The sequence below is a fragment of the Gekko japonicus genome, unplaced genomic scaffold (genome assembly GCF_001447785.1).
Source record: "Gekko japonicus isolate JY-2015 unplaced genomic scaffold, Gekko_japonicus_V1.1 scaffold318, whole genome shotgun sequence".
In the NCBI taxonomy this organism is placed as follows: Eukaryota; Metazoa; Chordata; class Lepidosauria; order Squamata; family Gekkonidae; genus Gekko; species Gekko japonicus.
The window spans coordinates 653955-668271 of NW_015167541.1; the positions used below are offsets into that span (position 1 = coordinate 653955).

Below are 14317 nucleotides of genomic sequence, written 5' to 3' on the forward strand. Positions count from 1 at the left end.
TAGAATGTATTGTTGGGGGGGGGGGACGACAAATCATTTTTAATACAAAAGAAACTGTCAAGAATGTTAGAGCATACAAGGTCAATTAGGCTATTCATTATAGATTCATGGGCACATGAAGACACAGGCTAATAATCTAACACAGAAAATACAACAACCCAAAACTATTATTAAAGTTGAAAATTTCCACAAGAATTTTTAACGTCAAAAAAGGCTGCCAGAGCAGTGATCCATCCAGACAACAGAAAGACAATTTGAGGTTTGGGGATACATTCAGATCCCCAGGGTTTCCCAACTGGCTTCCAGCATGGTCTTCCAATCCCAAGAACTCCTTCAGTCATTGTGCATCTCTGCTGTTTACTCCCACACAAAGGGAGATACCTACAAAACAACTCTAACTGCCCATCATTGTAAACAGAGAATCTGTCAGACTTCCTCCCTCACACATCTGTTCATACTTAAGGGTATGTAACTGACAGTACAATCCCCATGCAGAGTTCCACCAGTTTAAACCCATTGTTTTCAATAGGCTTGGACTCAATGAGCTCTACATAGGATTGCACTGTAACAACCACAAAGGGACAAATTCTGTCAGGCCTGTTATAATTCATACTGGACTGGAGGAAATTAAAACTGTTGAAGGCTTTCACGACTGGGGTTCATTAGCTGTTGTAGATTTTCTGGGTTGTGTGGCCATGGTCTTGGCATTGTAGGACCTGACGTTTCACCAGTAGCTGTGACTGGCACCCTCAGAGGTATAACACAGAAAGATGGAGTAGTCTCTGTGTCAAGGTGAGAAGAAAAATGGTAGGCAGGTAATTTATATCTACTCAGGAAGGTGGGGTAGGGCTGAGTCATTATCTTTGCAGAGGATGGTGATTGGAGTTTTTGTGTAAATAACGGTCCGTGTGAGTTGGTTTTCTGTAGACCCTGTGACCTAATTGAAGGTTAGCTTTGCGGATGACCATGATATCAAGAAATGGGAGTTAACCCTCAATTTCTTTTTCCATGGTGAATTGTATGTTCGGGTGGATGTTGTTGTTGGCAAAAAAGAGGCATAATCAAAACATTAGCAGACCGTGCAAGACGGATATGTGAACCGCACTTTCTCAACGACAAACTAAATCATCTAAACCATGCACTTCAAGCAATTGGCTACTCCACGAATGAAATCAGAAGAGCAATTAAACCAAAGGTAAAACAAACAACTGAGGAAAAACAGTCTCCCACAGGAAAAGTGTTTTTGCCATATATCAAAGGAATCACTGATCAGATGGGAAAACTTATGAAAAAACAGAACCTACAAACAGTATTCAGACCCACCAAAAAAATACAGCAGATGCTACGATCGGCAAAAGACAGAAGATAACCCCTGACTTCTGCAGGAGTATACCGCATACCCTGCAGTTGTGGACAGGTTTACATCAGGACCACACAGCATAGCATTCAGACAAGAATAAAAGAACAGGAAAGACACTGCAGATTTGGCCAACCTGAAAAGTCAGCAGTAGCTAAATATAGCCTAACTCAAACAGGGCACAGTATTTTGTTCCAAGACACTGAAAGGCTGGACAACACATCCAATTACCATGTCAGATTACACAGGGAAGCCATTGAAATTCATAAACATAAACACAATTTCAACAGGAAAGAAGAGAGTTTAAGAATAAATAGGGCATGGCTCTACATCTGACAATAGCACTACAGATAAGGTTAGAATTTCAACAGCCAACCCACATGCAAAAGAACCTCCTCAGGAAACAGGAAACCTCAGGAAACAATTCATATACAAAAGAACCTCCTCAGGAAAGCTCCTCCATTAGCATGTTCGCAGCCTGGGGGAACTCCTACAAGATAATGACTCAGCCCTATCCCACCTTCCTAAGTAGATATAAATTACCTGCCTACCACTTTTCTTCTCACCTTGACACAGAGACTACTCCATCTTTCTGTGTTATACATCTGAGGATGCCAGTCACAGCTACTGGCGAAACATCAGGTCCTACAATGCCAAGACCATGGCCATACAATCCGGAAAATCTACAACAGCTAAAGAAATTAAAAGTTCGGCTCCAAATTATACATGACTTGGCTGTTTCCATGTTATTTACACATCTGCTTTCTGATAATGCAGAAAGAGAAGAACGAGGTGATGGTCCAATTTTAAAACCAAAGGAGGGTGTGGATGAGAAGGCAAGATCTACATCCTCAACTGCAGCTTCTCTACCAAAGCCTTGGAAAGAAGGGCCACAGAATAATAAGCTACAGGTAAAGGAAAGGTTCTCATCTCCTCTACCTACATACCATTTTTTTATTTGAAAACTGGGTCCCAACCCTTTCTTTCTATGTGATTGAGGCAATTCTGTGTTTAAACATGAACTGCCACATCACCTTTGATGCCAAGCCAATGGACAAATAACTAAAATTAGCCTTTAACCAAGTTTATAGAACTGTGATCGATTCTCGTATACACTGTACCTTCTTTAAAAAATGTAACTCTTGCATATAAGCGGTGCTGGAAGAATAAGGAAATGACAGTCCCTTACCAGAAACTTTGCAGTAAAATATCTTTAAAAATCCACTGGTTTAAAGCTTTTTTACATTTCCAAAAAGCCAATCTAGTGCCTGACAGCAGCAGAGGAAGTCCAGCAGAATGCAACTGCATACTATGCTGATTTCTCTAGACACCATTCCTATCAGGAAATGGGAAATCACTCTGCCGCATCACAGGGGCAACCTCCCGCATTTTTAAAGGCGCAGCATTGTAGGAAAAGAGCCCCAATTTCTTCCACACTCCTTTGAGAACTGCTAGCTAAACACAGTGAAAAAGAGTTGCACTCTGTTCCTCAACTGTAGCCAAGATTGTCCCCAAGGGCTCATAAAAACTTGCACACGGCCATAACATAGAAGAAATACCAAAACTATCTTAAGGTTATCAGAATTCTTTTTTAAGAGTACTGCTCTTTGCAAACATTTTTTTAAACACTCCACATCACTATCACCAGTGCACTGGAATGAATTTCATGCAGTAAAAGCAAATACAGATCAACTTACCATTTTGCTGGTGGAAGTGACTGCATGTTTGTTACACCTCCGTCAACTGGTACCATGACCTGTATATTAGATAGCGTACTTGGAACTGCCATAGATGCTGGGTTGTATTTGTAATCAACTCTTACATCAGTAGTGTTAGCATCACACTTCCAATATGTGGCAAGATTCAGAGGTGTAGACTGGATGCCATTTGAAGATACCTTTGAAATAATCAAACAATTACTTAAATGCTACCCTGGAAACACTGTGGAAGTTCTGCAGTTCAGGGCCAAAACCCATCTATGACTGGGTCTCAACATTTTCTTTAAAATACAATGTACAAACACGGGGTGGGGATTAAATCCAGGAACTTTGGTAGGGAAAACTGACAGTGCTGTGGCTGTGATCCAAGTACCTCACATTATGCAGCTGTTTTTAAATGAGAAAAAAACCCTGATCTCCTATCTAATGTGCTTACCTCTCCATTTCCCCAGAAACATTCTCAGTCCTCTGAAGAGCTCACCTGTACTTTGAGTTAATCTTGCAAAATAAAAATAATTCAGCATTTTTTTCACTATAGTCCTCAACAAGAAAATAATAATTTATTAATCGCATTATCACCCAGTTCACTTTGTGGCAGAGTGAGGATCTCAACCAGAGCTTTTCTGGTCCTAGTCTGAAACTGTAACTCTTATCCTATATAGACTTTCTTTTGCTTCTCTTTTTCTCGAAATGGTGCCTCTAACTATTAAGAAAAATCCTCAGGAATGATTTTGGAGTTATAAAGCAGAACTATCAGTAGCTGAACTAGAGAACAGATGGTTCAAGAGAATGGTCTAGATTTTAAGAGAGAGAAAATTCTAAAAACATTTATACAGTACACTGTGTAGATGTCCCAAGTAAGATAAACTGGTAAACGATCAACTGAGTTCCCATGCTCAGTCAAAAGGTTCTCATTCAAAATATGTAGGAATTAACGATATCGCAGCAAAATGTCTGTGCAGTCCATATGATGGTACCATGAAACATGTTGCCTAGGGAGGTGGTTAGCTCCCCTTCACTGACAGCTTTCAAGAAGAAGCTGGATATTTGTAAGAGATGCTTTAGGCTGGTCCTGCATTGGGCAGGGGGTTGGACTAGATGGTCTGTATGGCCCCTTCCAACTCTATGAATCTAGTCTATGATTCTATCTTCAAATGAAAAATTTAAATAATATACTAGCTTGGTTGCAAGGCACCCTGAATGTCTACCAGTCTACCACTTCCCAGTCAGTGTCCTGTTCTCTCCTGAAAAGCTGTTCACTACAGCTGAGGAGCCATCAGAAACATGTGGTGGGTAGTGCTGAGACCTACAGTGGAAACACGATACTGAAGGGGAGATTCTTACTTGCACAAGAGCTCATGCAAGAAGGGGAAACAATTCCCACCAGTTCCTCTTATGGCACATCCTGCACCATTCCCCAGGTTCCCCTCTTGGGAGCAGTGTTCAGGTGGTAACTGGCTACCTTGAGAAGGGTGGACAACAAAAACAAAAAATCCTTTCTGTAGTCTTGTTCTATCATAGTGGTTTGGGTTTAAGCCATTGTGATGAATTCCTAGATCCAAAATATCTGTGGTGGCCTGCATTGCACATTTCTTGTGCAGTGCTGCCTGTTTCCTCCTCACTTTCCTCAATTATTCCACCCAGCAAAAAGCCAACAGAGTGTTACAGTCAAGGGGACAGCTAAGAGCAGAGGTATAAGGATTTCAAATATAAATATTACAAATCAAATACCACAAGTTTCAATAAATGCCACAAATGAAAATGTCCTAATACATTAATTGAGGAAAGAGTCAGAGGCGACATAGTTATGTGAGACAAGTAAGGATTACTATTGACACTTCTAACACAGAAAATGCATCTAAAGAAACTAAAAACCCCTCTTAAGCTTCTACAACCAAACCAAAACATATAGTTACCTGATATTTTAGAACATCTACATTGTAATAAGAGGCAGAGGGATTCTGTTCTGATAATTTCTTGAGGTAGACTGTGACAGCTTGCATGTTCATCCAAAAATCCCTTGTATCGGAATCACTCTGTGATGCATCACTGTCATGCAAATTAAGAGTGGAAACACAGACTTTAGCTTGTTTTATATACTGGCGATGTTTGCAAAACAAACTAAATCCAAAGAACTTGAACACATGAATGCATGAGAACTGCTGCAGAATCTACTTATAGCACTGCATGAACTGTTACATAAGCTATCATTTCAGGAATAGTACTAGTGACTAGGGATGGGCATAAACCAACTCACAAAATTTTGTGACAAATTCTGGCTGGTTCATGGCAGCCTAGCCACCAGCCTCCACAAACTGCCTTAAAAGTTCGTGGAGATCCATGGGTTCATGGGGAGCAAAAAAACAGGGGTTTAAAACCCTTGCTTTCTCCTCCCTGAGAAAGCCGCAAAAACAGCTGAACGGCCAGGAGCAGCTTACTCCTGGCCACTCTGTTGTTTAGATTGGAAACAGATGAGCTGTGGGGGTAGCCTGCTCCCATGGCTCAGCTGTTTTGGGCTCTAAACAGCAAGGCCTCCTCCCGCGGCTCAGCTGTTTAAAGGGGCTTTCTTGGGCAGCCAGTCCCAGGGGTTAGCTGCCCAAGAAAGGCCCTTTAAACAGCTGAGCTGTGGGAGAAGGCCGCCCCCATGGCTCAGCTGTTTCTGATATAAACAGATGAGCTGCAGGGGCAGCCTCCTCCCATGGCTCAGCTGTTTTGGGCTCTAAACAGCAAGGCCTCCTCCCGCGACTCAGCTTTTTAAAGGGGCTTTCTTTGGCAGCTAGTCCCAGGGGTTAGCTGCCCAAGAAAGGCCCTTTAAACAGCTGAGCTGTGGGAGAAGGCCGCCCCCATGGCTCAGCTGTTTCTGATATAAACAGATGAGCTGCAAGGGCAGCCTGCTCCCACGGTTCAGCTGTTTAGAGCCTGAAATAACTGAGCCGCAGGACCAGACTGCCCCTGTGGCTCAGCTGTTTCAGGCACAAATCTCATGAACCCGGTTTGGTTTGTATGCGAGCCGACTGGGTTCGTGGTTCCCCCATGAACCAAACACATTTTTGTTGTTCGCGCCCATCCCTACTCCTATTTCCCTTTCAAATACAGTTCTTTGAATTCAGCCCATTGACAGCTTGGTATGTGTTTGAAGTCCTACATTTTAAAAACACATTTTGGGGAGCAGAGATGATAGTTTTAATTTGAGAAGAGCACAGGAAAATTCCGTTTGAGATAGTGGCTAAGTGCATAGTACAGTGGCTAAGAGTTAAGCTACACATTGGAAATCTATGGTTGAAATCTCAGCACTACCATGAACCAGTTGGGTGCCCCACCTCTCTCTGCCTCAGTCCTCCACATGCAATTTGGGAATACTACTGAACTCTCTTACAGGCTTGTTGTATGGATTACAAACATATGCAAAGAGCAGAATATTCAAAAATGTTAAGTTATGAACAGCTATTTTGCCAAATGCTCTCAAGACTGACAAGGCTAATATATATTAGTACAGAACATAAAGCGTTCTGCTGCAATACATTATGTCCCAGAGTTTGTACACTCCTATTTTATACCTTGGCTACTGTACAGTGTCACTGGATGCTATTTCTGATGTCATTTGGGGACTAAGGGCAAGTAAATCTAATAAGTGCAAAAATTTAATTTTTGAACAAGCCTCTATAGTACAGTGTTTCCCCTTTTCAACTCCTGAGGCAAAGACATGTTGCTCAGTGCAAAAGGCACTTGGCACAGGAGTTTTAACCACTCATATCAGTAGCTATTAGACATCACTGTGTGTCAAATATAAGCAGCTGCCTAAAGTGAACACATTCTGTATTAAGCAGAAAAATCAACTTGCCACTCAGCGGTGAGTTCAAAACAACATATCATTGGGAGGGTTGTTGTTTAAAGAACTCGCCAAGGTGAACTTGTTACAGGGTTAAAGTTCAGATTTCTTTATTTAAATGAAAGATGAAAGTCTACATGTCTCTACCACAGCTGAAGTTACTGGTAAACTAAGAGCACCCCCCCCCCTTTATAGGCCACAGATGCTTGAAAGAGGTTTATGCTAACTTGATGACTATTACAAATCAGTCACTAACCCAGGGCATTTTTCCTCAAGCACTCAAACAGGCGGTCATCCACCCACTTCTTTAAAAACCATCCTTAGATAAAAATGATGTTGCTAATAATCACCCCTTCTCTAATCTATCCTTTCTAGGCAAAGCGATTGAGAGAGCAGTAGTGGGCCAACTCTGGATGTTTCTGGATAACTCATAAGCTCTAGACCTTTTCAACTCTGGTTTCAGGCTGGGCTACGGGACAGAGATGACTCTAATAGCTTTAGTTGATGACCTCCACCTGAATGTAGACAAAGGTCATGCTTCTTTGTTATTTCTCCTAGATTGATCTGCAGCCTTTAATATAGTAGACCACATCATCTTATTGAGGCATTTAGAGGCAGGAGAAGGTATCAGGAGATGTGCCTTGGACTGGTTTAAATCATTCCTCATGTTCAAAGAGTTGTTGTTGGAGACCAGCTAATTTCAGTTTGGGAGTTAGCTTGTGGATTTCCACAAGGTGTAATCTTATCCCCCATATTATTCAACCTCTATGTAAAACATTCAGGAGAAATCATTTGTAGCTTTGGATTTAGATATCATCAATATGTGGATGACACCCAGCTTTATGTCTCTATATCAAAATCCCCTTGGTGATGCAGTAGAGGTCCTGAGCCACTGCCTGACTGCTGTGGTCAAATGTCTGAAAGAAAAAAATTGAAATTGAACCCAGATAAGACAGAATTGATGCTGGTTGGGAAGATGGGTGTCTTGAAGGACACTGTGCTTTCCTCTTTTGATGGGGTTCAGCTAACACTTGCTGCTGACTCAGTTAAGAGCCTTGGAGTTAAACTGGATCCAGCATTACTGGAGAAGCAAGTTAATGCAGCTGTAAATAAATGCTTTCTTCCAACTCAGTCTAGCCTGCAAGACAGCTCCCTATCTTGATCCGACCTATCTGGCAACCTGGATGGATGCCATGGTAAAATTGAGACTAGAACACTGTAATGCATTGTACATAGGATACTCCTTTAAGTTAATCTGGGGACTTCAGTTAGTTCACAGTGCCACAGCTAGGTTATCATCAAGAGCTAGGCAGAATATGCATGTCACTCCCATTCTGTGTCACTTTATTGGGTGCCTGTCAGTTAAAAGGCTCAGTTCAAGGTACTATCATATACAAAGCCCTTTATGGCCTTGGTCTCTTGTATCTGTAAGACCACTTTTCTCTCTATGCTTCACCACAACAGCTTTGCTCATCCCAGCAGGGCCTGCTGCAGGTATCATCCCGTAAATGGGCAAAAAATAACCACCCATAGTTGTGCATTCTCTGGTGTGGCCCTCACCTTATGAAAAGGCTCCCCTCACAAGGTTAGGAAGGCTCTCACTTTCCTGACTTTCTGCAAACTATGCCCCCTCCCCATTTTTTTTATTTTCTAAAACCTACAAGAAAAATAGGGAAGGGGAAACTATAAACTATGGGAGAAAATAAAGATAAACCACTAAAAACCCAAGAGGTGGGGGTCATATAATGCTTACAATAAAATAGCTTTGAATTTTAAAAAGAGTAATTTGTTACATTGTAGGTGATCGTTAACATTGCTTAAATAAGAAGTCCAGGTATTCTGACTTAGTAAAGAACAATACACAAGAACGGTTAAATAAGAATCAAAAGTCAAACTTCAGAGAGAATTAGCATCTCATTTGCCTCTTCTTTCCCTCAATCGATATCCTTGCTTGGGGGCCACTGCCCCACATTCCGAATCCTCTCCAGTAAGTGCTTCATCATCACTCCCCTTGTTGCTCTTCTCATCCTCTTCTCCTGTTGGATCCAATTGTTGCTGCAAAAACTCTCTTGCTTTCATAAACTTCTCTTGCTTATCAATTTCCCCCCTCTTACCTTTGAATTTGAAGAGTATGCCTTCGGGTATGATCCATTTGTAGAATATGTTGTTCTTTTGTAGAAACAAAGCCAAGTCTCTGGATTTTTTTCCTTTTTCCCCTTATTTCAAAGGGAATGTCTTTCAAAACTCTTATCTCCTTGCCATCATTTTAAAGGGTAGTTCCATTTGTTGCTTTTAATATCTGATCCCTCACTTGTCTTCTGGAGAATCTCACCACTGCCTCGCCGGGCAGATTATTTTTCTTTATGTATTCTGAATATGACCTATAGATCACATCCATCTCACTTTGAAGAAAATCCGCTTTAAAATCTGCAACCAGTCCCAAAGCATCACTCAAAATCTGTTTAAGATTCTCCCCTTTAGTCTCAGGAACTCTCTGAAATCTCAGTATAAAGCTTACCTTTTCTATTTGTAGCTGTAAAAGCTGGGCTTCATCAGAGTTTCTCTTCTTTTCCATATCCTGCATTTGCTTTTTAAGCTTTTTGGTGTTGGCATCCACTTCTTTCAGATTCTCAGCTGTTTGCTCTGTTTTTTTTCTAAAGTCTCATCCAATTGCTGTTGCTGTGCAGCGAAACTTTGATTGAGTGTCTTCATTTGCTCCAGCAGGGGTCGCAATGCTTCTGTTAGCATCTTAGAGAAGTCTATGGTTGTTTCTGGTCATGTGACCGCACTCGCTGGGCTAGCACTTCCTGAAGGAAGCTTAGGTTTTGTTTGCTTATCTTTCTCTGTCTTCTTCAGCGACATCTTTGAAGCTGTTTATCTTTAACAAAGTTTGCCATAAGTCTCTACAGTCTGGAAATCGCCTGTAATTTTCTTGTAAGTTCCTTACTATAGTGCCATTTTGCTTTCAGTTCCACCCCCCTTTAAAGGCATACTTTAAATCCGTTTTTATTTCCATGGGGGGGGGGGTTTCCCAGCCACCCCCGCCTTTAGGGGGGACCGTCAGACATTTCTGTGGTTCTTGTTTCAACCAAACTCACTTTCAATGTAGATCATGTAGATATTGCCATCAAACGTGTAAAACGCTCAACCTCCACTTGCTTGTCCTGGTGTGCGTCTCTGAGTCCAGTACTGGAACACAGCAGGGAGACCATCGGGGCATTGGAATGCCTCAATCCACCGGCTCTGTGCCGGGGGAGAGGCGATCCTCAGCACCCAATGGCTAGGAGCCCTTTGCAAAGGCTCCAGGGGGCACGCGTATAATTGCACCCCCTCTCATCCGCTGGCTCACGGATTGCGTCCTCGGGAGCTCCCGAAAAGACGTGTCCGCCATTAGAACGCCAAAACCAGAAGACCGCAAACTACGTTAACTAGAACAAATTTAGAGTCCAGTGGTACCTTTAAGACCAACAAAGGTTTATTCAAGATATGAGCTTTCGTGTGCAAGGCACACTTTTTCAAATACATTGGGATGGTAGATAAGGTTCTAAATTTATAAACAGGGATTTAACAGCAAATTAACATGTAACATAATAATGTTTAAGTTATGCACAGTGAAAAACTACTTTACAAGTTAAGTTTATAAGGTCAACAGTTTTAAAGCAATAAATATGTCAAAATAGCAGATAAAACTGGACGTATGAGGTTAGTAATTGACTGAGCACCATTGTTTTAAGTGTTGGATGTTTTTATTATGTTTTATGTTTTTAATTATGGCATGGCTAATTACCCTGCTCTTGTTAGCCACCCTGAGCCCACTGGGGAGGGCGGGATATAAATGTGAAAAATAAATAAACGTCTAAAGGTGTTTTTTCTAATTGTGGGAAGTAACAAAATCTTAATTATCTCCTCTCAGGCATGGAGGGCACAACAGCATATTTTGAGCTGGATATAATGTTGTCAGCAGACATCCCAGTATTCGTTGCATTCAGTATTCTAATATACTATTCTGAAAAAACAACAACATTAAAATACAGAGGATTTATAGTCCTTCTTGTTGAGAATACATATGTGAGGACTGAATGAGTTAGCATGTGTAATGCGATAAAAATCCAATATCTATGTTGAGTCCTGGAATGATTCAAAAGGACTTTTTGTATAGGTAAATAGGATTCCACTGCAATTAAATGATCAGAAGGTTGTATTGGTAAAAGGATAGCGACTGTGGTCTATACTACTGTTTTGCTACCTATCACTGTAAGCATGCTCCAGACTAGGTAGTTCTGCACCACTTAATGCATCATGCTTTGTTTCAGCTCTGTTTTCAGATTTCTATAGTCCAAACCTTATTGTACAGTTCACCGGAAGTCCACTACATAATCCACTGAGTCTCCATGAGAAAGGCAGACTATAAATAACTAAATAATAACTTGTTTTATTCATAATAATATTGGAGATACACAGCCTCCACAATTGTTCTTTCAAATATCACACTATTTGTGACAAAATGTTTACATGATTTAAAATCACGCTTCTTTATCCTGTGGTGTTCTGTGCTATTCAATCTCTATGTAAAGCCCTTAGGAGAAATCATTCATAATTTTGTAACTGGATGCCATCAGTATGCTGATAACACCCAGCTCTATCTCTTTTTATCTAAAACTCCTGAGGATGCAATAGAAATCTCAGGCCACTATCCGACTGCTGTGGTTAAACAGCTGAGGAACAAATTGAAACGGAACACTGATGAGACAGAGGTAATCCTGATTGGAAAGCATGAGGTCCTAAAGGACATTGTGCTTCCTACTTTTGATGGGGTTCAATGGACCCTTGCTCACTAGTTCAAGAATGTAGGGGTATTCAAGATCCAACATTATTGCAGGAGACAGCCACAAAAAGTGATTTCTTTCAACTCATTTTAGTGTGGAAGAAGGTCCCCTACCTTCATTAGGCTGATCTGGCCACCTAGATCCACACCATGGTAACACCAAGACTACATTGCTGTAATGCACTCCACATAGGTCTCCCCTCAAAGTAAACTGGAAACCCCAGTTATAGCAGAATGCCACACCTTGGTTATTATCAGGAATTAGGCAGAGCATGCATATTACACCCATGCTGCCAACACTCCATTGGCTGCCTATTAGTTACCTGGTCCAATTTAAGGTACTGGCCATCACATACAAAGCCCTTCATGGCCTTGGACTCTCATGTCTGCAGGACTGTCTCTCTTCCTATGCCCAGCCATGATAACTTCACTCATCTGAACAGATCTTTGTCCATGTGCCACCCTGCAAATGGGCAAGACCAACAACCACCCATACAATTGCACACTCTGTAGTGGCCTATACCTTATGGAATGCACTGCCAGAGGAGGTCAGGAAGGCTCCCACACTTTTGACTTTCCACAAACTATGTAAAACAGAACTGCTCAGGAGGGTATTTTTATAAAGGAACAACATAATGATTCAGGAAGACTTTTCAATAGAGGGAATGGGACTGTTAACGATACCACTAACATGCATTATACGTTGCTTTATGTTCTTACCTTGCTCTCACTGCATTATATTTCTACTTATGTAATACCATTTCTTGCACTGTTTAAAATGTCACAATTAATACTTATGCCTGGTATCAGATTTCTGCAATCCTAGTCCTATAGCACTGTTTATTAGATGTCTCATCTTAATGACTGCACTGATTTACACTAAGTAATCTGCCTTGAGTATCAGGGAGAAAGGCAGACTACAAATAACAAATAAATAAATATTTTCTAGTGCAACTCTAGTGGAAATATGCAACTTTCAGATAAGCAAGAAGAGAATTGAAACAAGGGCACCAAAGAACAAAACAAGCAAATATACAGTGCAATTTAACAAAGCATATTCAGAGCATGAACAGGGCTACAGAGAGAATTTTTATGTAAGATACTATTATAACAAAACACATTGACATAACAGATTGGTTGCTATTATATAAAAAAATACAAAACCTGTATACAAGTTGTGCATTTGGAAGAATCTGCTCTAGTTTGCTTGTGTTTTTTACCCTGAAGCAGAGCACAGCTGGAGATGGATTGCTGGTGAAGACTTTAATAATCCCACTTGGGAATGACACTGTCATATCACCAGTGATCTTCACAATACATCTAAAGATAGATATGAAAACAAATATTTCTTTTACAACTCATTAAGCATGCTGCATTCAGAAAAATACAAGACTTGATATTAGAACACATTTCAACTGAAAACTAGTATCAGATGGTGTGTGGTTAATTAAACCTGTTAATTTATGACAGTTTTTAAATCAGGCAAGACTGCAACAAAAATGCACCTAAGAAATTAAGTGGTCAACAAAGTTCTGTTGGAATTTTTTTTCACAAGACAAGAATTTTCAACAAGTGCAGCTGAAAGGCTTACAGATTGGTATCGCAAAGCTTTTACAGATACAGGCATAACACTTCACCGATAACACCTGAAGGATGCTTATAGATCAGTACTGTGTTCCCCTAAACATGCCACACATTTCTTAAGTTTCTTCCCCCCACACCAAGTAACAAAGCAAGCTGTTTTTTAAATGCAAAACAAAAAATTCAAAATAGTGAATGTCTTAAACTAACTTTGTAGGATCTGCTCCTTTAAAGTAGGCATTAACAGACTCAGTAAGAGCTACTGCAACAGGTAAGGTGTCCTGGTTTCCAAGGCTGACAGGGCTAGGCCCTCGTGAAACACCTGCAATACATACAATGTATGTGGTTAATTTCTGATAGTATTAATTGGACCCAAAAGTTCAAATCAAGTTACAGTATAGATACAAAATCTTAGAGCTAAATTCCAATTCCATAAAGTCAGTTACTTCTGTTTTCCATGTGATGGTTTCAGAAAAATAATTTTGGATTCTGTCATTTTACCAAGAACTGTTGATGTTATTAGTTGCACAAATCAATCAGCCGACCCCAAGCAGATTCAGCATGTTCTGACAAGAACATAAAAGTAAACACCCCAATATATACTAGAGATCTGTGTCTTAGGTACATACAATGATCTCTTACATTCATGAATAGGCCTTCATTAATTTATATTCCCCCATATGTGCATCTATGGAATGGCTCTTTCCATTGAAAGTAACATGGAAACTGCTCTGGGCACTGCAGCTCCATAAGCATATCAGTGCTCCTGAAGCCAGAACAGATAAACAAAATCAATTAAACATGCATAACACAGTTAATAGAATAAACTTTTAGATTGCCTCTCCTATCTTCAACTACTTCAGGCAACTGGGACTGTTCTTATAATACATTACAGGATTCAAGAGGAATATGTTCAGCTAATATTTCAAACATGAATTCTAATATTTCTTAAAATACATAGAGTCCCTTGCAGCAGCTTACACAAACATAGTAGTCATTATCCAGAC

At 40.5% G+C, this 14317-nt stretch overlaps 1 protein-coding gene across 1 annotated transcript in view; it reads right to left on the minus strand.

The window, feature by feature from the left end:
* Positions 1-14317, minus strand: part of FCHO2 (FCH domain only 2) — a 106353-nt gene that overhangs the window by 4615 nt on the left and 87421 nt on the right. The window contains exons 20-23 of the mRNA XM_015413588.1: positions 13521-13632; positions 12894-13049; positions 4992-5124; positions 3055-3254 (exon numbers count right to left, since the gene is read on the minus strand). Coding sequence (XP_015269074.1) covers positions 3055-3254; positions 4992-5124; positions 12894-13049; positions 13521-13632 — 601 coding nt within the window. The remainder of the gene's footprint in view (positions 1-3054; positions 3255-4991; positions 5125-12893; positions 13050-13520; positions 13633-14317) is intronic.